The following is a 25853-nucleotide window of genomic DNA, read 5'->3' as shown; positions in this document are numbered from 1 at the left end:
GGGTCTATTGAAGCACCCTTTCATTCAGAAAGGTTCTATTGAATCACCCTGTCTTTGAGAAAGGTTCTATTGAAGCACCCTTTCATTCAGAAAGGGTCTATAGTAGCACCCTTTCTTTGAGAAAGGTTCTATTGAAGCACCCTTTCTTTGAGAAAGGTTCTATTGAAGCACCCTTTCATTCAGAAAGGGTCTATAGTAGCACCCTTTCTTTTAGAAAGGTTCTATAAAAGCACCCTCTCTTTCAGAAAGTGTCTATAGAAACACCCTTTCTTTAAAAAATGGACTATAGAAACATCCTTTCTTTCAGAAAGGGTCTATTGAAGCACCCTTTCATTCAGAAAGGGTCTATAGTAGCACCCCTTCTTTCAGAAAGGGTCTATAGAAGCACCCTCTCTTTCAGAAAGGGTCTATAGAAGCACCCTTTCTTTAAAAAATGGACTAAAGAAACATCCTTTCTTTAAAAAATGGACTATAGAAACATCCTTTCTTTGAGAAAGGGTCTATTGAAGCACCCTTTCATTCAGAAAGGTTCTATAGTAGCACCCTTTCTTTGAGAAAGGTTCTATTGAAGCACCCTTTCTTTGAGAAAGGTTCTATTGAAGCACACTTTCATTCAGAAAGGGTCTATAGTAGCACCCTTTCTTTCAGAAAGGGTCTATAGAAGCACCCTCTCTTTCAGAAAGGGTCTATAGAAGCAGCCTTTCTTTAAAAAATGGACTATAGAAACATCCTTTCTTTCAGAAATGGTATATATGTAGAAACATCCTTTCTTTCAGAAAGGGTCTATAGAAGCACCCTTTCTTTAAAAAATGGACTAAAGAAACATCCTTTCTTTAAAAAATGGACTATAGAAACATCCTTTCTTTGAGAAAGGGTCTATGAAGCACCCTTTCATTCAGAAAGGTTCTATTGAATCACCCTGTCTTTGAGAAAGGTTCTATTGAATCACCCTTTCTTTGAGAAAGGTTCTATTGAATCACCCTTTCTTTAAAAAAGGTTCTATTGAAGCACCCTTTCTTTGAGAAAGGTTCTATTGAAGCACCCTTTCATTCAGAAAGGGTCTATAGTAGCACCCTTTCTTTTACAAAGGGTATATTAAAGCACCCTTTCTTTCAGAAAGGGTTTATAGAAGCAACCTCTCTTTCAGAAAGCGTCTATTGAAGCACCCTTTCTTTAAAAAATGGACTATAGAAACACCCTTTCTTTAAAAAATGGACTATAGAAACATCCTTTCTTTAAAAAATGGACTATAGAAGCATCCTTTCTTTCAGAAAGGGTCTATTGAAGCACCCTTTCATTCAGAAAGGGTCTATAGTAGCACCCTTTCTTTGAGAAAGGTTCTATTGAAGCACCCTTTCATTCAGAAAGGGTCTATAGTAGCACCCTTCTTTGAGAAAGGTTCTATTGAAGCACCCTTTCATTCAGAAAGGGTCTATAGTAGCACCCTTTCTTATAGAAAGGTTCTATAAAAGCACCCTCTCTTTCAGAAAGTGTCTATAGAAGCACCCTTTCTTTAAAAAATGGACTATAGAAACATCCTTTCATTCAGAAAGGGTCTATTGAAGCACCCTTTCTTTCAGAAAGGGTCTATTGAAGCACCCTTTCATTCAGAAAGGGTCTATAGTAGCACCCTTTCTTTGAGAAAGGTTCTATTGAAGCACCCTTTCTTTGAGAAAGGTTCTATTGAAGCACCCTTTCTTTGAGAAAGGTTCTATTGAAGCACCCTTTCATTCAGAAAGGGCCTATAGTAGCACCCTTTCTTTTAGAAAGGTTCTATAAAAGCACCCTCTCTTTCAGAAAGGGTCTATAGAAGCACCCTTTCTTTAAAAAATGGACTATAGAAACATCCTTTCTTTCAGAAAGGGTCTATTGAAGCACCCTTTCATTCAGAAAGGGTCTATTGAAGCACCCTTTCATTCAGAAAGGGTCTATTGAAGCACCCTTTCATTCAGAAAGGGCCTATTGAAGCACCCTTTCATTCAGAAAGGGTCTATAGTAGCACCCTTTCTTTGAGAAAGGCTCTATTGAAGCACCCTTTCTTTGAGAAAGGTTCTATTGAAGCACCCTTTCTTTGAGAAAGGTTCTATTGAAGCACTCTTTCATTCAGAAAGGGTCTATAGTAGCACCCTTTCTTTCAGAAAGGTTCTATAAAAGCACCCTTTCTTTCAGAAAGGGTCTATAGAAGCACCCTTTCTTTAAAAAATGGACTATAGAAACATCCTTTCTTTCAGAAAGGGTCTATAGAAGCACCCTCTCTTTCAGAAAGGTTCAATAAAAGCACCCTCTCTTTCAGAAAGGGTCTATAGAAGCGCCCTTTATTTCAGAAAGCGTCTATAGAAGCACCCTTTCTTTAAAAAATGGACTATAGAAACATCCTTTCTTTGAGAAAGGGTCTATGAAGCACCCTTTCATTCAGAAAGGTTCTATTGAATCACCCTGTCTTTGAGAAAGGTTCTATTGAATCACCCTTTCTTTGAGAAAGGTTCTATTGAATCACCCTTTCTTTAAAAAAGGTTCTATTGAAGCACCCTTTCTTTGAGAAAGGTTCTATTGAAGCACCCTTTCATTCAGAAAGGGTCTATAGTAGCACCCTTTCTTTTACAAAGGGTATATTAAAGCACCCTTTCTTTCAGAAAGGGTTTATAGAAGCAACCTCTCTTTCAGAAAGCGTCTATTGAAGCACCCTTTCTTTAAAAAATGGACTATAGAAACACCCTTTCTTTAAAAAATGGACTATAGAAACATCCTTTCTTTAAAAAATGGACTATAGAAGCATCCTTTCTTTCAGAAAGGGTCTATTGAAGCACCCTTTCATTCAGAAAGGGTCTATAGTAGCACCCTTTCTTTGAGAAAGGTTCTATTGAAGCACCCTTTCATTCAGAAAGGGTCTATAGTAGCACCCTTCTTTGAGAAAGGTTCTATTGAAGCACCCTTTCATTCAGAAAGGGTCTATAGTAGCACCCTTTCTTATAGAAAGGTTCTATAAAAGCACCCTCTCTTTCAGAAAGTGTCTATAGAAGCACCCTTTCTTTAAAAAATGGACTATAGAAACATCCTTTCATTCAGAAAGGGTCTATTGAAGCACCCTTTCTTTCAGAAAGGGTCTATTGAAGCACCCTTTCATTCAGAAAGGGTCTATAGTAGCACCCTTTCTTTGAGAAAGGTTCTATTGAAGCACCCTTTCTTTGAGAAAGGTTCTATTGAAGCACCCTTTCTTTGAGAAAGGTTCTATTGAAGCACCCTTTCATTCAGAAAGGGCCTATAGTAGCACCCTTTCTTTTAGAAAGGTTCTATAAAAGCACCCTCTCTTTCAGAAAGGGTCTATAGAAGCACCCTTTCTTTAAAAAATGGACTATAGAAACATCCTTTCTTTCAGAAAGGGTCTATTGAAGCACCCTTTCATTCAGAAAGGGTCTATTGAAGCACCCTTTCATTCAGAAAGGGTCTATTGAAGCACCCTTTCATTCAGAAAGGGCCTATTGAAGCACCCTTTCATTCAGAAAGGGTCTATAGTAGCACCCTTTCTTTGAGAAAGGCTCTATTGAAGCACCCTTTCTTTGAGAAAGGTTCTATTGAAGCACCCTTTCTTTGAGAAAGGTTCTATTGAAGCACTCTTTCATTCAGAAAGGGTCTATAGTAGCACCCTTTCTTTCAGAAAGGTTCTATAAAAGCACCCTCTCTTTCAGAAAGGGTCTATAGAAGCACCCTTTCTTTAAAAAATGGACTATAGAAACATCCTTTCTTTCAGAAAGGGTCTATAGAAGCACCCTCTCTTTCAGAAAGGTTCAATAAAAGCACCCTCTCTTTCAGAAAGGGTCTATAGAAGCGCCCTTTATTTCAGAAAGCGTCTATAGAAGCACCCTTTCTTTAAAAAATGGACTATAGAAACATACTTTCTACTCCTGTCCCTCACGAACTCAGAGGTAGACATTGTTCTAGTCCAGGAACCTTATATATACAAAAATAAGGTCTCTGGACTGAACAATGCCAACTTCGAGGTCTTCGCATCGTCCGAAGGGGACAAGGTGAGGACCTGTGTGGTAGGTAGGAAGAACCTCAATCTAATCTTTCTATCTAATTACAGTAATGGAGACATGTGCACGGTGCGACTGGAGAACGGCAGGGAGAAGGCCACTCTCCTGTCCTCAATCTACATGCCGTATGAGGACCCTGATCCACCAAATCAGGGGGTACACAGTCTGCTGAAGGAGAACCTGGGCGTTTGTAACGTTATCCTTGGATGTGACGCCAACGCCCACCATTTTTCACTGGGGCAGCAAAGACACAAACACTAGAGGTGAGTCGATTTTCAATTTTATATTATCTTACAATCTAAGAATATGTAATATAGGAAACGATCCCACCTTTAAAATTAGAGACAGGGAGGAGGTCATTGATCTAACCCTGTCTAATTTAGATGATTCTGTCGTCAGGAACTGGAGGGTATCCAACAAATGCTCCTTTTCGGATCATATGAGGATATACTTTGAAATCTCTTTCTACGGAGTCCGCCAAAATCCTTATAGGAACCCGAGAAGGACGGACTGGGGAAGGTTCACTGATCTGACGAACCATCAACTGACACTCCCCGGAAGGATAGAAACAGTTGCTGAGCTTAACAGTAAGGTGTCCAACCTAACAGAAATCCTTCTTCGCTGCCATAAGGATGCCTGTCCATTAACTTATCCTGGGAAGAAATCCCAACCGGTGTGGTGGAACAAGGATCTTGGCGAACTACGGAAAAACACCAAAAAGTTGTATAACAAGGCGCACTCGACGAAACTTGACAGTGACTGGGAATCGTATAAAGCGAGTTTCACCAAATACAAGAGTGAAATCAAGCGCGCCAAAAAGAAGTCATGGGTTTGTTTCTGTGAGTCTGTAGAAGGGGTAAACGACGCTGCCAGATTCCGTAAGATACTCTCGAAGGACCCCAAATCCATCGGTAGTGTCAAAAAACCGGACGGCACGTGGACAGACTCAGGTCTTGAGACTCTAAACCTTCTAGCTGAGACCCACTTCCCTGACTGCACGGATGCCAGTAACCTTCACATTGAATGTGACAACTTCCAAGTCCAAGAGTCAGTGGACGAGAGCCTCATTGATAAGGTTGTAAGCAGAAACAAAATAAAGTGGGCAGTAAGTACATTCAAACCCTATAAGTCACCTGGTCCAGATGGAGTAATTCCTGCGATGCTTCATTTTGCTGCACCGCAGATATACCAAATTCTGGAGGAGATCTTTAGGGCCTGTTTGTTTCTTTCCTGCGTACCAGATCTGTGGAAAGAGGTAAAGGTAACTTACATCCCCAAAGCGGGGAAAGCCAGTCACTCTGCACCGAAAGACTACAGACCTATTAGTCTATCCTCCTTTCTCCTCAAGACACTCGAACGACTGATCGATCTGGAGATTAGGAGCTTTGTAGACACTGCCTCGCTGAGCGACTCGCAGCATGCCTACATGAAAGGTAAATCTGTCGAAACTGCTCTTCATGAGGTCGTGGGTTTCATTGAGAGAAATATGGAGAACTCAAACTTTAGCTTGGCGGCTTTCCTGGATATAGAAGGAGCCTTTAACAACGTAAAACTTGAATCCATTCATCTCTCGCTTAGATCGGTCAACACCCCGGAAACCCTGATCTGCTGGATAAAGAGAATGCTGGAGAGCAGGATCATAAATTCCAGTATTGGGGAGTTGACAACAAGGAAGACAGTAACACGAGGTACTCCCCAGGGAGGTGTACTCTCACCGCTGCTGTGGCTACTTGTGATAAACAATATTTTGGCGGAATTCGACAATCAGGGCATCAAGGTTGTCGCATACGCGGATGATGTAGTTTTACTAATAACTGGCAAATTCTTGTCCACTATTTCGGAGCTTATGCAAGGAGCCTTATCAAAGCTGTCTCGTTGGGCCACCACAAATGGCCTTGGTGTAAATCCAACGAAAACAGAACTGGTATTGTTCACCAGAAAGCGTAAGCTTGGCGACTTCATACCACCAACATTGGATGGAGTGCAGTTGCATCTATCTCCTGAGGCCAAATACCTAGGTACAATCCTGGATTCTCAACTGAGATGGAAAAGGAACGTCGAGGAACGGACGAAGAGAGGTATGATCGCACTCTATTCATGTAAGAATTCGATTGGGAAAAGTTGGGGTCTAAATCCAGCTATTATACACTGGTTGTATAATACTGTGGTGAGACCCATCCTATCCTACGGATGTCTTGTCTGGTGGCATGCGCTTCGACATAAATCGAACTCGGGCAGCATAGACAAGGTGCAAAGGGCAGCCTCGATCCTGATAACTGGAGCTTTTAGAAGTACACCACAAGCAGCTCTGAACGCGATGCTAAACCTCTTGCCCACGAGAATTAGCATCAAAGGTCAAGCAGCACGTAGTGCTCTAAGGCTACATGAATTGAATCGTTGGCGTGACAGCACCTATGGTCATGCATGCATTCTTCGAGAGCTAGGGCCAAACCTTGGCTTAAATCAGCAGGGGAAGTTCAGCGACTACTTATCACCAATCCATAGATTTGATGATTTTGAGGTCGTTATCCCTAGTAGAGATGACTGGATCCGTAGTAACCCTCCTCTGGACGGTCTGGCTTTCTATACAGACGGTTCCAAGATGGAAGAAGGCACCGGAGCTGGCGTCTACTGCGAAAAGCTTTGCCTCGAGTACTCTTATAGGTTGAACAGCGACTGTAGCGTTTTCCAAGCAGAAATCTTCGCGATCAAAATGGCCGCAGAGTTGATCAAAAGTCTGGATGCTGAAATCTTTGAACCGGTGACTATCTTCGTTGATAGTCAGCCGGCTCTTAAAGCCATCAAATCCCCCAATATCAAGTCTGAGGCCGTTCTTGAGTGTAGAACTGCCTTGGCGAACCTAACTAACGCTGTCCGACTCTGCTGGGTACCGGGACACTGTGACATTGTGGGAAACGAGAAGGCAGATGAATTGGCAAGACACGGATCTCAATCAACAAGTCAAGCTATCACTGTTTCTATTAAACCACCCATATGTCACGTTTTTCGGAAGGTGGAGACGTTCTTTGAAGAACAGGCCAAGGAACTATGGCATAATGAACCAAGGTGCAACGTGTCAAGGGCCATTTGGCCGAATCTTTCAACAAAGAGAACAACTTCGCTTTTAAGTTTGAGTAAGTCAGAAATCAGGGTATTGACGGGAGTCATTACCGGCCATTGCAACATCCGAGCTTTTATCGGCAAATGGCAGGATGATGGCGTGGACTATTGCAGGCTCTGTGAAGATGAGGAGGAAACGGAGACGATCGAGCATATTCTATGTCGTTGCCCGATGTTAACTCGAAAGCGGTATAGACTAACAGGAATACGCTTTCCTCCAAGCTTAACATTCTACTCAAACATGGAACCAACAATCATAAACAACATCATTAAAAATCTGAAGTGGCTGGGACGGCGCGACCCATAAGCGTAACTACTTCTCTGACAGTTTTTTCCACCATCGCCAAATAAACCACCCTCTCTGTCTTTATTACATCTTCATTCTTTCTTATAAATAATTCATTTATTACTACTCTCCAAACCACACCCCCCTTTTTTCTTTATTCTTCTCTCTTTTCTCTTCTCTTTTCAGGTAATTCTGAACCTTCTTTTTTCTTTATGGATGATCACAATGGACCGAAAGGTCTCCGAGTGGCGTAGTCAATATACATATATATTGACTACACATCCCCAAACCTAACCTAACCTAACATACTTTCTTTCAGAAAGGGTCTATTGAAGCACCCTTTCTTTCATAAAGGGTCTATAGAAGCACGCTTTCTTTCCGAAAGGGCCTATAGACAATACCCTTTTATGATCTTAAAGTTTTGATAAAATTTATTATCCCCATAAGAAACCTCTAATGTAAGCGTGCTATAACACTAGGTTTGTCCTTGTACTTTCTCAGTAAATATTACTCAGTAACTTCTTTTTGGAGAGTAAAGCATTTCATACTCTTTCAAAGGCAAAAATTAAAAAAGTAAAAAGACAACATTCAGTAAAAATTTTCAATTTGATTAATATTTACGATTATGATATTTGAATATTTTAAACTTTTGACAACTGCCTAAAGCTACAAAATTTTACTGAACAAAATTCCTTCAGCAAAAATTATAAGTTCTCAGTAATAAAAATTTCAAAACAAGTTTCTCAATTCATTCTCTTTTACTGAACATTTGTGTAAAAAAACAACATTCAGTAATAATTTGTAATAATTATTACAAATTATCGAGTACGCAGACACACTTACTATCATTATACAAAGATTTGTTTTTATAAAAAATTATTTTATTACTTTTTTTATAATAAATAATACTACACGTTCATTTGAAATGAATTGTTGATATATGTACCATATACTTGTTGTTGTTGTTAATAAAGCATACATTAATGAAATGGTGAAAAAATGTATGTAAATTTTATTTTTTGATAAATTTTCCCTAACCAAAGTGCTATATCTAATAAATTAATTGGTTGTGTGTATTTTAAAATACAGTTTTCAGTTTCTTTTCATTAAAAATGATTCTTAAATGTATATTTTTTTATTTCTTCCTTTTAGGTTTGTCATCATCTCAGCTTCCAGCTTAAGAACAAAGAAAAATATACATAACACAGTGCATGTAAAGATAAATCATTAAAACACTACAACTGTCTCCGTCCTTACATAACATCTACTTTGTAGAAAGTAAGGAAACTCCTGCAGTTGCCTTTAATGGGAGATAGACATAAAAAGAAGAGTGACGTCTCTAGTCGAATTATTTGCATGTGATTGTCCCTTCATGTCTTTCTCATAAATAAAGTACAATGTAAATACTTGGAGAAATGCTTTTCATTGGTCATTGTTGTTGCATCCATCATAGACATCATAATACTGACTGACGTTTTCATGACATATTATGCGTTTAGCGTACATTCATGAAATCATCATTGGGTGGTAGAAGATTACCTTCAATTTCCAAATCATTTGGCTCAAAACCTCCTCCCCCGCCTCCCATTCCCATGCCTCCTCCTACTTGCTGCATTTGATTACAATTTGTAAACATATTCATCATATTGGCATTGGTCATGTCACCAGGAGATACCCCAAGTCCAGTGGGATGTCCAGCACCCATGTTTCCCATCATTTGGGGATTTGAGTAGCGTTGAAAGAAGTCTACATTTGGAGGCACTCGCATATTGTTCATATTTTGTGATCTTGCAGGCATGTATTGGATTGTATTCGGTGCACTCGCTCTGATATGGACATTAGAAGATGACATATTGAAATTGTCAAAGTTGCTGGGAGGAAGACGGCGGCCCAATGAACGATTTGGTGACATCATATCACCGCCACAGCCACCCAGACTGTTATCTCTCATGCCATTCATTGAATTTGGATTGAAATTTCCACCCATATTAGGTACACACATTTTGCCATTTAACATACGATGATCCATAGCATCACCACCGCCACATAACATATTCATATCGCCTGGAAAGTGGCCGCCAGATCGGGGACCGCCACCACCAACCATACCAAGCATACTCATATTATTTGAATTGCAATGATCTAAGGGATGATCATTTGGACGTCCGGGCAGCAATAAGTCACCACTATCCAACAGCCCACCGCCACCACCAGAACCCATTGAACTTAAACTTACACCACAACCGGTCAATTGTTGAGACATTTGGGCAAGTGAAGAAATGGGATCAAAATTGTTTGTGGGTTTATTCTGGCTCAGACGATTACAGTTGGGGTTCAATGGTATGTTGTCAATGCGACGACAAAACTGGGAAGGCATTTGTTGCATACTTTGACGCATGGGACCCATAACATTGCCGCCTCCTCCTCCTCCACATGTGGGATAATTTAAGGGGAAATTGTTATATTTCAAATCCATATAACTGGTGTCCGGAGGTAATTCATTCATTCCATGACCTTTGAATTTTTGTGGACTCGATCTCTTCAACTTTTGCCCATTATCAATGCTGTCCATTTCACGGGATGATGACATTTGTGGTGGTGTTAGTGTATTACCAGCCATGACACTTTGCGATGACGTTGCCTGAGAAAGTGTTGGATTTGTTATGGTGCCAGATGTACTTTGTATATCTGAATTTGGTGGTGTCGAAGTTCCAAATGGCGGACGTGGACCTTGTGGTGATGTAAGTGGCATATCCGGATTAGTACTGTTGATATTTGTGGGAGATTGTGTAGCAATTGGTACTGATGCTGAGCGCTGCTGAGATTGTTGATATGGAGGTGGCTGTGGTGCATTGTTATTACGACTGTTAGGACTTGGACCGCCAGTAGTTGGTCGAGACTGCATGCCGTAACCACCTGGCCCGGCTCCCATTGATAGGGAACGTGATAATGTAGGATTTTGTTGTTGACACCCATGTGGTCCACCACCACTCACAGAGCTGTTTCCAAGATTAGTTGTTCGATTTTTGAAACCATCCGGAAAAGGATTATTCTGAAATTTATTCCATTCATCTTGGGGCATATTGAGATTGCTGGGCCCTCCTATCGTTTCCGGTGTCGTTTCAGTGGTTAAACAATTATCCATGCCAAAGGTAGAAGGCATGTCGGAGGTGTTTTCAATTAAAAGATTACTCTGTTCTTTGCTGGCATCACATGTTCCCGCCGCCACTGACCTTCCCTTTAGCATGTTCAAATTTGTATTATTTAGTTTCGAGAGACCTGCATGTTTATTTGATGGCATGGTTGTCGTATCAAGCGGGTTATTGGTCATCAAGTCTGGAGGTATTGTTGATTCACTTCCCAAATTGCCAGGCATATTGCGTAAAGTCTGTTGATACATTTTATCTGCATTGCTTGCCGAGACATTGTGCAACATATCACCCACAGTTCCAGTGGATCCTGCATCTGAACCATGTATTGTTGCTGGATGAAAATCGCTTCCATCGTTTTCGGGAAAAAGAAATTTGTTCATTTTCTTCAGTTTTGCCAATTGTTCTTCCCGGTGCTGACGTTGTTGTGGCGTTAAATTCTCATCGGGTACTTTAACACCCTGCAGAGATGGTATCATATTTGCCTTATCTTCCATTTTCATTGCACCCAAAATGGCAGCGGCTTTTGCATTATCGAAATGTTCATTTGGTCCGGCCAACAAATCCAGGGGATTGGAAATTGGACAGCCTGTTTCATTCATAGCATCCCACATTTGATTTGGTTTGTTTGGTCCTCCACCTGCAACTACATTGCGCAATCGGTGAGGGATTTTGCCAGAATTGTTGCAATCGTTTAGCCAATAGGGCTGCGAGCCACCTCCATCACCTCGACCACAACTTGAAGCTGCCTGCATTGCATTCATTAGATTTAAGGAGTATTGGCGTTGAAGTTTCGATGTCCTTGAGGGGTTTTTCAAAAAGTCTTCCAGAAGCAACTTGGTTGATGGCTGCATACAATGATATGCTATTATTGTTGGGAATTGACCTCCAAGTACAGCTTCGGCACTTTTATTGGCCAATTGTGTTGAAAAAACAAAAACATGATTTTGTTGCTGCATGTATTCACTACTGTTATGCGTGACGCCACCTCCTGCCCCTCCGTAATTCTCCATCTGCTGTTGATGTGGAGGACAATTAAATTTTGCCAAATTTCCATTGAAGGTGTTGACTTGGGACCTTGGACTTATGTTTGGATTTAGAAGACCACAAGTATCAATATTTGCCGATGTAATGGAGCTTCCTGGTATTGTTCGACTAGCACTTGTGGGATGTTCATGATCGAGGAGTTCACTGCCAATTCTAGAGTGAAATGTGGAATTCTTTTCCACTGGCAATGGTGAAGGATTCGTGGTTTTGTTGGTGCCACGTTCATCATTTTCACAATTAGATGAGCCAGAATTGTTACCAAATCCCAAGGGTAAGGGTGAACCTGGAGAAGATGTAGCTTCCTTTTTTATTTCATGTTCATCTCTAATGATTTTAGATGGCGGTGTAGCTATATTTTGATGTTTTGTTTTGCTCAAAGAATTCTGTTTTGTAAGCGGTTTTCTGGCATTTGGGGAAGATCCACTCCCTGCGACGTTACTGTTGTTACCTAGTGTATCAATATCTCCTGATGTACCATCTCTCATAGATGAATTTCCACTTCCGTCCGTAGACTTTTGAATACCTTGTGCATTGTCTTCTTCGCAGGGACTGTTTGATGTTTTTATTGTATGTTGCATACCGTTCTGGTCTGTAGATGATGTAGTCGATGTTTCCGCATACGATTCACAGTAATTTTTTGACATTTTTATTTGTTGTAGCTGCTGCCTTTCATCGGATTTCGTAGGTATTTCTTATTTTAGACTATCCCAACAAGAATGCAAGTCGTCATAACGGACTTTTAGGAAGCTGTAGATAGAGTAAAAAACATACGTTATTATGAAAGCAAGTAGAAATAAAAGCATAACATACATACCTAATATTCGATGCACTGTTACCGACCCAAAGATGATTTGATGGACTTGAAATGTCCGTGCAATTACCAATTTGTTAGTCATATTTTATTGTGAATTCATTCCAGTTAAGGTGGAATGTTTCTTTGATAGTGTAGTTTTTCAAGCGCTTTTCTTTTTGGGATTGATTTTTTGTTGTCCCCAATTTGCTATCAAGTATCCTTTTCTTGTGTAACCGTATACACCTAGGTAAAAATTAAGAGATTTAAAATATAGAAACAACTTGCAATAATAAGGTTTAAAATTAATTTCATATAGGTATGTATGTTTGTTAAAAAGGTATGAAATAAGTTTATGGTATTTTTAATGATTGTCTAGCACCCATATCTCGGAAGCATGCCACATATAAGTCTTATAAGAATGTCAAAGGCACCCGAATGGTGGTCCCAAACTAGACATACATCAATCAGATATCCATTCATGCCACAACACATCCAATACACGATGCTAAATACACAATTTGATTATCAGAGGAATGGGAATGAAATCCGAAAACTTCCTCCCTCTTAAGAATCTGTTTTTGTTGGATTGGTTATACAGGAAAGTACCGTCCATAAAGTAGTGTAGATTAAGGCTTGCAACATTTTCCAAGCAGAAAAACGATAAAATTTAATTGATTATTGTTTTATAGTCTATATTATATTGTATATTGTTGTAGATTTATCAACCACAAACCACCACAACAAAACTCAAACACACATGGACTACACAAATATTCACATCAAACTAGATCAATTAAGAAGGATGTATTCCCGGATTTCATATTTTATTTTAATTTGAAAACTATAACGTAAATTACAAATTTAAATAATACTTATATTAATATTTTAACTAATTTATTAATTAGAACGTACTTATCAAACAACCTATCACAACAAACACACCAACGACTAGGGTTGTATAATTCAAAAATGACCTATATTGTTCAATTGAACGATTGATTCACTGTTTATTATGAAGGAAAAGTAATAGCGCATTTACAATAACCCACTTTCGCAGAGATTTTTTTTTTTTCGAAAAACTAACATTTTCTATGAAAATGATATTTTTGAGGCTTTTTAAGCATTTTTAAATAAATAATTTTATATTTCTCGAAAACGTATAGTTTTCCTGTAATCGGGCCTTCTTTATAAAAGCCGTAAACTTGGAAGAATAATATCTGTGTATTCTTAAATGACAATCCCTTGGATTTTTGATAAAGAAAATACTTTTCCTATAATCCTAACAAATCCCTGCTTTTATGATTAAATTTTATAACCCATATTTAAAATTTTCATCAAAAGACGAAAATTAAAGCTTTAGTCCCGGACCACAGTACAGTAATTTCACTGAAATTTTGATATGAAATTATGCGTATCTAGATCGACGTCCATAGTAGAGTAAGTCCCGGGCCACACTACAGTAATTTCACTGAACTTACGATATGAAATTATGCGTCTCTAGATCGACGTCCATAGTAGAGTAAAATCATAAAATTGCTGTAGTGGGGAATTCGATTTAAGAACACCTAATTTCATGAAAATTTTTAATGAAATTCACGCTAGTGTGGACCGGGACTAAAATCATAAAATTGCTGTAGTGGGCATGGTGTAAGAAAGAAGGTGATACAATAATAGCAACCTATGTCTTCATTTGCTGTCAAAACATATCTTTAATCAAAAATAAATAACAAATATTTCGCTTCTATAAAAAATATCTGTGTACAACATCTTTGTTTAAGCTTCGCGAATAATATTTTAACGTTTTCTTCTAAATTTTGTGGATATTTCACGCAAAAAAAATTTGACAGCAAATGAAGACTACAACCTAACGTCAACTATTGGATCACCTTGTTAAATTCGCCTTGGTAGTGGGGAATTCGATTTATGAACACCTAATTTCATGAAATTTTATAATGAAATTCACGTTAGTGTGAACCGGGACTTATAAGCGTGGAATGATAGGTAACAGACAATACTATCATAGACTAATTAAGTAGAGACTACGAACGCTCTCATTTTTCATTTTCAACCAGATGTCGCACGAAACGATTTGGGGCTAGTCATCTGACTCAAGCCAGACTAGGGCTAGTCAAATGACTCAACTTCGAAAACAGTTTATTTCTTTTTCTACCAATTAGGGCCTTTGTTTGCAAACTTCGCCTCTTTAAAATGTACATTACATATGAAATTAACTATGCCACTTTTTGATAGGCATATAGTTCGTAAATGTTAATATTTTTAGGAGTTTTCGTTTGAGTGAAACAAGTAGCTGTCACTCAAACCACAAACATGCGTAAACGACATCTATGTCGCCGCAGATAAATGGTGAGAGCCATTCTTTGTCTCTACATTAATTAGTCTATGATACTATCACAAAATGCAAAAAACCACACCAAAATATGCGAAAATACCCGACTTTTACGTCAATTTTTGCAACCATTTTTTGTGGCGTTTAAACGACCAGTGGCTTAATGTGGGTCATGGCGGAATAAGAAGGTGTTAAATACAATTAACATTGTTGCTTGCTTCACGCTCAATTTCAAGTAAATGAATAAAGACCAGTAGTGCGATTCTCCAAATCATGAGTTACCGACAAAAATCGGTAAAATTAATATGCTTATAAATTCGGTAATTAACGATATTTTTCGTTAAGTTAGCGACGAATAAAAAGTAGTCGTAAAGTTCTACCGATAGTAACAGTGTTGTCAACTTTTGTTAAAGTTTTCATTCATAATTTTGCGTTTTTATTTTACCAATTTTTGTCGCTAACTCAAAAAATGAGTTAAGGTTAAAATACATTGAACTTTGTTGCCTGCTTCATGCTCAATTTCACGTAGAAGAATAAAGGCAAAGTACTACCTAATTCAAATGCTTTTACATGAAACTGAGCGTGATAAAGCGGCGTATTTCATTGTGTTTCTAACTTTAGAGAAACGCACTACAGGTACTACCTAATTCAAAGGCGATTTTGGATTTCTTTATTCTATTACACAAATTCAGGCTTGGATATCATATCATTGTGTTCTCACCTTTAAGACCTCGTCACATAATAGGATTTCTGGCTTAAAGGTGCGAACAGAATGAAATACGCCGCTTTTTTCACGCTCAGTTTCATGTAAAAGATTAAAGGCCAAGTACTACCTAAAGTTGTGTGTTCTTCCGGCTTTAAGTCAAAAGTCAAAGCATACGAAAATCGTGTTTCAGCACACATTCAGCCGCGTAGAGATGTGGCCTTAAAGGCCTCGACACATAAAGAGCAGTACACATTGTCAGTTTTGAATGTCGATATTTCGCAGTTATTGATAACTGTCCAACCGTCCAGCAACCACGAAACATTTTGTGGTTGCATGATGAATGACAAAAATGAACGGCCACACTAGCAAGCACCAACAAAGCTGTCATTCAAAACTGGCAATGTGTACTCAGCTTAAGAAGCATGGCATTCTTGCTTATGTCATATCTGGTAAATGACTAAAGACCAAGTTCGACCTAATTCAAATGTGATTCTGAAATCTTTTTATTAGGTCGAACTTGTGGGTCAATTCCGTATTGCGACACGAGTCGTGTCGCGTTGCCAGATGCAATTTTCGCCATAAAGTTCATTTTCGGGCGACAAAAATTAGCTGTCGCCGTGCATATTTACATGTGAATAATAACGAAAAATTAAAACATAAGTAACATTTTGCTGAATTGTCACAGAGATTTGCTGATATCGATTTTTCGATTTTTGTTGCAGGTTGGGACCAATGTGCACTGAGCTTATAATTTTAGAAAAATATTCCTTTTGTTTACAATTTGTTCTGGTATTTTTTTCTCATTTATTCAAATCAAAACAAAAAAAGCTTCGCTACATTTTCTATCGCTTTACGTAATACAAATTTTAAATTTTGTCGCAGAGACGACTGGCAACGCGACACGAGTCGTGTCGCAATACGGAATCGACCCATTGGTCTTTAATCTTTTATCAGATATGACTTCAGCAAGAATGCCATGCTTCTTATGTGTCGAGGCCTTAAGGTATTTACATGATGAAATAATAAGGTGGCGTAAAATGACCAGCTGATTGGTTTCAATCATGGTATAAGTAAAGAGGTAGATTTAAATGAAAAAAATCTACAGAACCCTTGTTTTTCTTGAATTCCTAAAACTTCAAAATAAAAGCAACAAGTGGGTTTGTTTACAATGCATTTATTGAGCATTTTATAAAAAAACGCGAAAAATGAATGAAGAGTTGCGTTTTCTCTACATAATCGAGTTGTGAGTATGATAAACTGATTGTTTCAATGCAAATCTCACCAATTTCTTCAATACAAATCGTCTAAAAACAAATTTAAAAATCATTGAATTCGATTGTTTTTAAAATTGTTTGGCATATTATTCAAACACCACACACACATACACAGTTTGTTTATATTGTTTTGAAGTTTTAGGCATACTCGAATGAAAAAATTTAAATTTTCATAAAGCTTTGGCTAACCTTTCTTATTAAACCATGGTTTCAATCTGTCAAATTTTTTGTTATTGTGAATAAATTGTATGAAAACGTAAACAAACATTTTGACATATTGAAGAATTTTCCACCAAAAATGAGTTGTTGTTGTGCTACTTACGTGACCTGTTAAATAGATCTTGGGTATTTAGCATTGGACTCAAGGCCTATACAAGGTCGACCAGCCCACCTGATTATTATGTTTCAAACACATTATTGTGATTTAAAATACAGAGAAACTCAAATCACAATAATGTAAAATCTATTATGTTTGTTGTGAAAATTTGTTAACAGAATTCTGAATAGGCCACCTTCTGTAGGCCTTGATTGTACCTTTCTTTCAGAAAGGGTCTACAGAAGCAGCCTTTGTTTCAGAAAGGGTCTATACACCAGCCTTTCTATCAGAGAGGCTCAATATAAGCACCCTTTGGTTTCAGAAAGGGCATATAGAACCAACCTTTCTTTCAGAAAGGGTCTACAGAAGCAGCCTTTATTTCAGAAAGGGTCTAAAGAAATCAGCCTTTATTTCAGAAAGGGTCTATAGAAAGCAGACTTTATTTCAGAAATGGTCTATAGAACCATCCTTTATTCCAGAAAAGGTTATATAAGCAGCTTTTCTTTCACAAAGGGTCTATAGAAGCAGCCTTTCTTTGGGAAAGGTTCCATTAAAGCAGCCCTTCTTTCAGAAAGGATCTATAGAAGCAACCTCTATTTCAGAAGGGTCTATAGATACAGCCTTTATTTCAGAAAGGTTCTGTAGAAGCAGCCTTTCTTTCAAAAAGGGTCTATAGAAGCAGCCTTGATTTCAGAAAAGGTATATAAAGCACTCTTTCTTTCAGAAAGGCCAAGATAAACACCCTTTGTTTCAGAAAGGGTCTATAGAAACAGCCTTTCTTTCAGAACGGGTCTACAGAAACAGTCTTTCTTTCACAAAGTGTCTGTTGAAGCATCCTTTCATTCAGAATGAGGGTACATAAGTACCCTTTCTTTCATAAAGGGTCTATAGAAGCGGCCCTTCTTTCACAAAGGGTCTATAGAAGCAGGCTTTCTTTGTGAAAGGTTCCATTAAAGCAGCCCTTCTTTCAGAAAGGGTCTATAAAGCAGCCTTTATTTCAGAAAGGCACAATATAAGCAGCCTTCTTTCAGAAAGGCTCAATATATAAGCACCCTTTGTTTCAGAAAGGGTCTATAGAAGCAACCTTTCTTTCAGAAAGTTCAAGATAAGCATCTTTCTTTCAGAAAGGGTTTATAGAAGCAGTAAAAAAGTAAGAATTAAATAGATAAAGTATAATATAAAAATATTACATATGTATAAACAAAATGACATCCCCTAAAGTATGCAATAGTAAACTATGTTGCCTACCATTGTTATAGACTCAGCATATTCGTACACAACACAAATGGTCTGTTCCAGAACTGCAAGAATTTACTAATTTTTACTATTTTTCCGATAACATAAAGGAAAAAATGTTGTCGTAGTAAAAAATAGTAGCTTCTTGCAGGTCTGGAACAGGGCAAAAGTTTACATTGGTTTACTATGTCCCGGTCCACACCAGAGTGATTTCATTGAAAAAATTACATGAAATTATGAGTCCCTAGATCGACCTCCATAGTAGAGTAAAATCATAAAAATTCTGTAGTGAGGAATTCGATTTATGAACACCTAATTTCATGAATTTTTTAATGAAATTCACGCTAGTGTGGACCGGGACTATAGCTTCGTTCCAGAACTAAAAAGTTTTTACACATTAACACATTTTGGCTTTCTCTTTAGAAACTTTTTACACGACAAATTTGGGCGAGCAAAAATGTTCAACATGTTTGCCGGCTTCGGATTGGCCGACACGTCGACTTTGACATTTGTTCCAATTTTTCTGACGTTTCAGTCATTTTTCCGTTCCCGTACATTTTGGAAAAATGTGTATGTGAAACTCATTTTCCACAGTTTTCTCTTTTGACACTTTTACCATTAAAAAAGTACTGAAACAAAGCTTTTAACTACAAAATAAGATGCCTGTTCCAAAACCTGCAACCTTTACTACGATAACATTTTTTTCTTTATGTTATTGAAAAAAATTGTAAAAATTAGTAGATTATTGCAGTACTGGAACAGACCAAATAACAACAGTGAAAACCATTATACTATTGCTCTGTTCCAGAACCTGCAAGAATCTACTATTTTTTACTACGATAACCATTTTTCCTTTATGTTATCGAGAAAAATAGTAAATATTAGTAGATTCTTGCAGTTCTGGAACAGACCATATGTTTACATTTACGAAATCCACTCGATTTCAACTGTCAAATCTATGAGCTATGGACTTGACAGTTGAAATCGAGTGGATTTCGTAAATGTAAAATTAGCATAAGAAACCTTTGAAATTACAGAGAAAAAAATTTTCCTTCGATATGCATACGAAATTATTCCGAAATCGTTCAGAAATCTTTACAAACATTCAAAAGGTACCTCAGATTTTCATACGACATTATGTGTGTCTTTTTACGTGATAATTTGTAATAATTATTACGAAATGTTACTAAATGCTGTCTTTTTACACAAAAGTTCAGTAAAAGAGAGCGAATAGAGAGAACAATTTTGACAGTTGTTTGCTGAGAAATTGCTAAAAGTTGCTGAAAGAATTTTTCCCAGCAACATTTAGCAAGTTCGATCAGCTGTTTTTAATCATCTGGTAATGGTCAGCTGCTCAATGTTTATCTTATTTTTGTGGGAAAATACTATAAATATTACGATTCTGGTTTATTTATTGACTATTTTATAAATATATTTTTTATTTATTTTGCTTAAAATTTAATAACTTTTTCGTTACTTTGGAGTTATTTCTTCGTTCATGCATTGGCGCAAATGTTTTTGCTTTGGTTATCAGATAACAATCTTGCTAAAATTTACTAAATGCTGTCTTTTTACTTTTTTCTCTATTTTCGTATCAAAGAGCAAAATCTCTCTTACTCTCTGAAAAGAAGTTACTGAATAATTATTACTGAAAAAGTAAAAAGACACAACTAATATTCCAAACACGTTCAGAAATCTGTACGAAAATTCAGAGGAAAAAAAATCGCATTCCGGGTTTCCCAAGGATTTTCTTCCGATTTCGTTCCAAATTCTGAACGAAATCGATCCGACATTTCGTTCTGAAATTATGTATGATAGCGATCAGTAAAATTTTGCAACACTGTCAGTTCGTTTTAAAAAACATTACTCTCTGTAATAGAGGGTAATAAATGAAGTTGAGCCAATGGGGGAATACTCCACTCAAGCAATCGAAAAATTTAAATTTTTAAAGAAAACTTTGTTCGTGTAGTGCGAAAAATCGACTTGTTCCCGAACGAACAAATTTGCTATTATCTTTCTTTTCGAGTAGAAACCATTGTAAAGAAAAATACAGTCGAACTTTCTTTAACGTAGCATTTGGTGGGCGACGAATTACTACGTTGTAGAGAGATTCGTTTGTGTGAGAATTTCCAATTTTGCTTTAAAAGCAACCTCGTTATAGAGGGGAATTCGTTATAGAGGGGAATTCGTTATTGATAAACACATAAGGGACCATATCCCAAATGGAATAAAGATAACTTTTCAATTTCGTAATAAATAAGAAAACCCAAACTCATTATCTACATACATATTTATATAATTACCAATCCTTTATTAGAGTGATGCAAAGTGAAATAACCTACAGGCTAACGAGTTAAAAAAATGGTTATTATTAGCTCATTAAAAGAAATACTAAAAAGAAGAGTTTTTAAAATTAAACAAAAATGAACAGAAATACAATTTGAAATGTTTTGCGGATATTACAATATACAAAATTACTTACAAAGTATATGTTTGTTATTAATATATACATAAATGGTAGTGTAAACTACAACAATATAATTTACAATCATTGAGAACTTTAAACATATTAAAGTGTTACCTACAATGCTAAAAAAAAAAATGAACATAATGGGGGTTATCATGAACGGCAATTCCCCGTGAATTTTTTCACTTTCTCCCTTAAGTTGTAACGGCGGAAAGACAAAATTCACGGGGAAATTTTATTCATGATAACCCCCAATTTGTCCATCGGCTAATTTTTAATACCATAGAATGGAGATGCACTTAAAAATAGAGTTTCAATAAAAATACCACGACACTGATGAACATATACATTAACTCTTAATTATAAAGACCTTATTCAAATCTTCTAAACATTATTACGATGATCATTGTCAAGTGCAAACCACAAGATACTAAATCATGATTGCGCCATTACATCTATGGCTTGTCTGCTTGCAAAAACATTGTCAATTAAATCCTCACAGTAGAATATTTATAAAACATTATAAGAATCGTAAACGCTGTTTTAAAGGGAAAGTCATCAGAGCTACGCTCAGAAGACATTACGAAAATTACCTAAAGTGTGTTTTAATGCGTTCTCTTAAAATATCCAGTGCAAAGCCATACTAAACATTTGAAAAAACCAAATTCTTTTCGGGATTAGCCAAAAACAAAACTGTACTGTATTTATAATTAACATGTATTAAAGAAATTCAATTTTCTTAAACTAATTATATCTAATATTTTTCTTTTGTTGTAATAATATACACGAACAAACTTCGTTTACGGATCGATTAGCAGCAGCAGCACGAACGAACGTAACATTCACGATAGACAAGTGGGTAAGTGGGTGTTGGTGGCTCATAGAAATGGCACTACATCAATTTTGCTACAGACTTTATGGATACATGAGGAGGCATGTGGCGACACAGAAAACAGGAATACAAAGTTGATGCGGATGATGCTCAGGATGATGACGACACATTGGTGATTAATGTACTCCTTGAGATTCATGGTACATTCATATAGGGTGCATCATTGTGCATTAAATTGCCTTCCACTCCCAAATCATTTGGTTCAAAACCAACTGGTCCGCCCGGTCCTCCTCCCCTACCGTTAGGCGGCATTTGGCCACAATTACCAAATAAATTCATCATATTGGGATTTGACATATCATTGTTGGGCATTCCACCACCACCGGGGGCATTTCCCATTCCTCCCCCGCCCATCTGATTGCCATGGGGATTACCATAACGTTGGAAAAATTCCATTGGCATTCGCATATTATTCATATTTTGAGATCTGGCGGCAGGCATATACTGGATGGTATTGGGAGCACTTGCTCGAACATGCACATTTGATGACATGTTGAAATTATCAAAATTATTTGGCATTCGACGATTCATAGCTCGATTCGCAGACATCATGTCGTTGCCACCCATATTTCCATCTCTTAAGCCGACACCGGTCAAGGGATTGTGATTAAAGTGTCCCGGCAGACACATTTTTCCATTCAGCATTCGTTGATCCATTGCATCCATGCTGTTCATCGGATCGGAGCCATATGGACCTGGACGACCACCACCGCCACCTAAGCCGGGCATGCCCATGTTGTTGTTAGGCATTTGATTGCAATGATCGAGTGGGTGGTCACCGCGACCTGAAGGACCTCCCATCATATCGCCGCTATTAACATCCATTAGGCCAGACGCTGAACTGTTGCCACCGCTGCCCCCACCACCACCCAAGGAGCCCAATCCCATTGCGCTACCCGTCAATTGCTGCGACATTTGTGCCAACGATGCAATCGGATCAAAATTGCCCACAGGCTTGTTCTGGTTCAGCCTATTACAATTTGGATTAAGCGGTATATTGTCGATCCGACGACAAAACTGTGGTGGCATCTGTCCCATATTTTGACGCATATTCTGGGGACCAACGTGTGGCATATTGCCGCCACCGACGCCGCCACCTCCGCACATGTTATAATTTAAGCCGAAATTTCCATACTTTGAGTCCATGCCCATATTACCCGGCATTTCATTGATCATGGGGCTCTTGCTTTTCTGCGGACTACCCCTCTTCATTTTATTACCAGAGTTCATGGGATCCATTTCGCCATGGGGCATGTGAGGCAGTGAAAGTGAACCGGGCGAATTAGACATATTATTTAGGGCTGCCGGGTTCTGAGGACCTCCGAAACCCTGTGATGAATTTAGATTTGATGAGTACATATTCTTTGCATTGCCACTGTTTAGGCCGGGGAACGATGTGGCTGTTGAATGTGATGGATTAGTTACGGTACTGGAAGTGTTGGACGAGTCCATATGTGGCGGTGTTGAAGACATTCCGAAGGGAACACGTCCCCCATGAGGGGAGGTTAAACCTATATCTGCATTGGGATTGTTAAGATTAGGTTGTGTTGGAGATTGTGTGGATATTGGCACTGACGCTGAGCGTTGTGTTTGATGATAAGGGGGTGGAGGCCCATTGTTGTTGCGGTTTGTGGGACTGGGACCGGCATTAGGTCGGGATGGCATACCATATCCTCCAACACCTGTAGAAAGCGGACGGGGTAATGATTGGGGTTGATTGGGAAGCTGATTGCCAGGCAAACCACTGGGATTATTCATTGGATTTGAATTATCTCTGAACTTGAAACCATCTGGGAAAACATTATTCTGAAACTTTGACCACTCTTCATTTGGCATGTTCATTCCAGGTGGTACACCACCATGACCTCCTGTATCGCCTTCCAGTGGCGGGCAGTTATTCATATTGAAGGAAGACGGCATATCTGGATTAGAATCGGGACCTGTTGTGTTTGGTTTTAAAGAATTCATGTTTGGATTCAGCTTCGAAGCACATCCCTGCTTTGAATTTTGTCCAGGTCCTCCCAGAGCCATAGGGTCACCGCTGTTAACTCCAGTCGGCGGTACATCGTCACCCATATTTGTCCCGGATCCGGGTGTGGCAAGCTTTCCTGTATTCATCGGGTTATTCATACTGTCTATGGGATTTGCCGGATTGTTTGTACATGCAGAACCCTCCGGTCCACCGCTGCTATTCATTAAAGGTGGAGGTTGAAAATCGTTACCTTCATTCTCGGGAAACAAAAATTTATTCATTTTCTTGAGTTTTGCAAGCTGCTCTTCGCGATGCTGTCGTTGCTGTGGTGTTAAATTTTCATCTGGCACCTTCACACCTTGTAATGAAGGTATTTGGGACTTATCGTCATCCTTAAGACCACCGCCGCCACACATTTGGGCACTGTCAAAGCCGTCAGGGTTGCCCAATAAGTCCAAAGGATTTGCCGATGGCCCCATCTTACTATCCAAGCCAGCTGTTTGCTCCCAGCCAGGACTGTTTTTGTTAACACCTGCATTGCGCAATGATCCTGGCGGTCTGTGTGACATTTTGCCTGGATTATTACCGCCATCATTTAGCCAAAACGGTTGAGCACCTGGTCGATTTCCCATCATTCCCGATTGCATGAGATTCATTATGTTCGGGGGAATCTGTTTTTGCATTTTTGAAGCTTTTGCGGGATTTTTCAAAAAGTCTTCAAGAAACAACTTTGTCGATGGCTGCATACAATGATATGCTATGATAGTTGGGAACTGTCCACTTACAACAGCCTCGGCACCTTTGTTGGCTAGCTGAGTGGAAAATACAAAAACGTGATTCTGATGCTGTAGGTAATCGCCACCACCACCACCACTGCCTCCACTAAGTCCATTATTATTGGCAGGATTCATTGGTCCTTGATTTTCGCCGCCACCAACTACTCCACCTGGTCCTCCTTGATTTGGATAATTGAATTTGTTGTTGTTCGCATTATTGTATGGATTCAATCCTCGAGGTAAATTTTGCATATTGGGACCGGCATTAAATACATCAGGATTAGATTTGGGGCTCATATTAGTGTTAACACCCTCCATGTTAGGATTCACGCTGCCAGTCATTGCGGCTCCAACACTTTTCGCACGTTCTTGGCTTTCGTCGTTGTCATCGTTGTTCTTAGCCAGTGGTGACGTATGTGGAGGCGATAATGTTGTTTCCTCCTTGATGTCTTTCTCATCACTACCCGCTTTAGTCATGGGTGCGTTGGGATTTGTTTTATTCATGTTTTTGGAATTTGGCGATGTGATATTGTGCCCTGAACTATTGGAGTTACCTAAGTTGTCAACATCACCATCGGATGTGGGTACCATTGGACTACTTTCTGTTTTGGGAAAAGATACAGACTCCTCTTCGCATGGGCTGTTGTTGTTGTTATTATTATTACTGCCAGTTGATTGCTGTAGTCCGCTGTTTCCGCTGTTGTTGGACGTGTCAGAAAATTGTGATTCAGGAAAATTTGGCATTTCGGATGTTTGCCTTACATTTGACTCGTCTAATCCTTGCATTCTTTTGTTGATGTCCATCATTGTGTGTTTCTTGTGTTGTGTCTTCGCCAACTATTCTATTCTAAAAATATATGTGTCAAACTAACAAAAGCCACTACAACAAACAACTTCCAAAAAATCAACGCTCACCTTCACAACATACTACAGCACAAACGAACGAATGTAAAAAAGATCACAAAATTTTATCGAAATTTCACTGCTTAGTTTGTGGAAAAGTTTACTTTTTTAAATAAATAATTTACTTTTTTATTTTCGTGATCCCATTACATCCAAAATAAATCTATCATCTATCTATAGCCAGATGGATCTATAGTCCGAAAAATAACGCCACCAGATGGGATCTACAGATCGAAAAAAATGACAATGTGGTTACTTGGTAATTAGTAACCAGTGAAGTGGCAACGCGGATTTCATGTTTGACAACGAAAGAAAGTGCTTGCAAAGTTATGTCATGTTCACACGAGCGTTTCAATTACGTTGTTCGCCTGTCGAACGACGTACACGAATTAACCCGTTTCCACGACACAATTCGTAATTAAGAGAAACATAAACAAAATTTCCTTCATTTTTGAGTCCTTGTTTTCACGAAAATGTGAACCGAAAACACATAAAATATACATTAAATGAATAGGAAAAGCAATAGACTTTCCTT

General features: G+C 38.4%; 2 protein-coding genes across 8 annotated transcripts; both read right to left on the bottom strand.

Moving 5' to 3' along the window:
• Nucleotides 1-8299: 8299 nt before the first annotated feature.
• LOC141404680 (protein BCL9 homolog) lies at nucleotides 8300-13455 on the bottom strand. Of its 6 annotated transcripts, none has more exons than XM_073988272.1 (3): nucleotides 13342-13455; nucleotides 12451-12672; nucleotides 8300-12383 (listed from the first exon to the last, which is right to left on the bottom strand). In XM_073988272.1, the coding sequence occupies exon 3, from the start codon at nucleotides 12278-12280 to the stop codon at nucleotides 8936-8938; it is 3345 nt and encodes a 1114-aa protein (XP_073844373.1). In that variant the 5' UTR covers nucleotides 12281-12383; nucleotides 12451-12672; nucleotides 13342-13455; the 3' UTR covers nucleotides 8300-8935. The 6 variants fall into 6 exon arrangements, with proteins under 6 accessions (XP_073844373.1, XP_073844374.1, XP_073844375.1 ...); XM_073988273.1 differs by having other exon boundaries at nucleotides 12889-13350; XM_073988274.1 differs by having other exon boundaries at nucleotides 13163-13350.
• A 7988-nt stretch (nucleotides 13456-21443) lies between these two features.
• Nucleotides 21444-25527, bottom strand: LOC141404679 (protein BCL9 homolog). Of its 2 annotated transcripts, none has more exons than XM_073988270.1 (2): nucleotides 25331-25527; nucleotides 21444-25262 (listed from the first exon to the last, which is right to left on the bottom strand). In XM_073988270.1, the coding sequence occupies exon 2, from the start codon at nucleotides 25220-25222 to the stop codon at nucleotides 21803-21805; it is 3420 nt and encodes a 1139-aa protein (XP_073844371.1). In that variant the 5' UTR covers nucleotides 25223-25262; nucleotides 25331-25527; the 3' UTR covers nucleotides 21444-21802. The 2 variants fall into 2 exon arrangements, with proteins under 2 accessions (XP_073844371.1, XP_073844372.1); XM_073988271.1 differs by having other exon boundaries at nucleotides 21444-25257; nucleotides 25331-25517.
• Nucleotides 25528-25853: the final 326 nt, after the last annotated feature.

This window comes from Musca autumnalis, unplaced genomic scaffold, assembly GCF_047663935.1.
Source record: "Musca autumnalis isolate F117 unplaced genomic scaffold, ASM4766393v1 scaffold_5, whole genome shotgun sequence".
NCBI classification, from domain to species: Eukaryota; Metazoa; Arthropoda; class Insecta; order Diptera; family Muscidae; genus Musca; species Musca autumnalis.
This window is presented reverse-complemented; position numbering and strand designations above follow the sequence as displayed.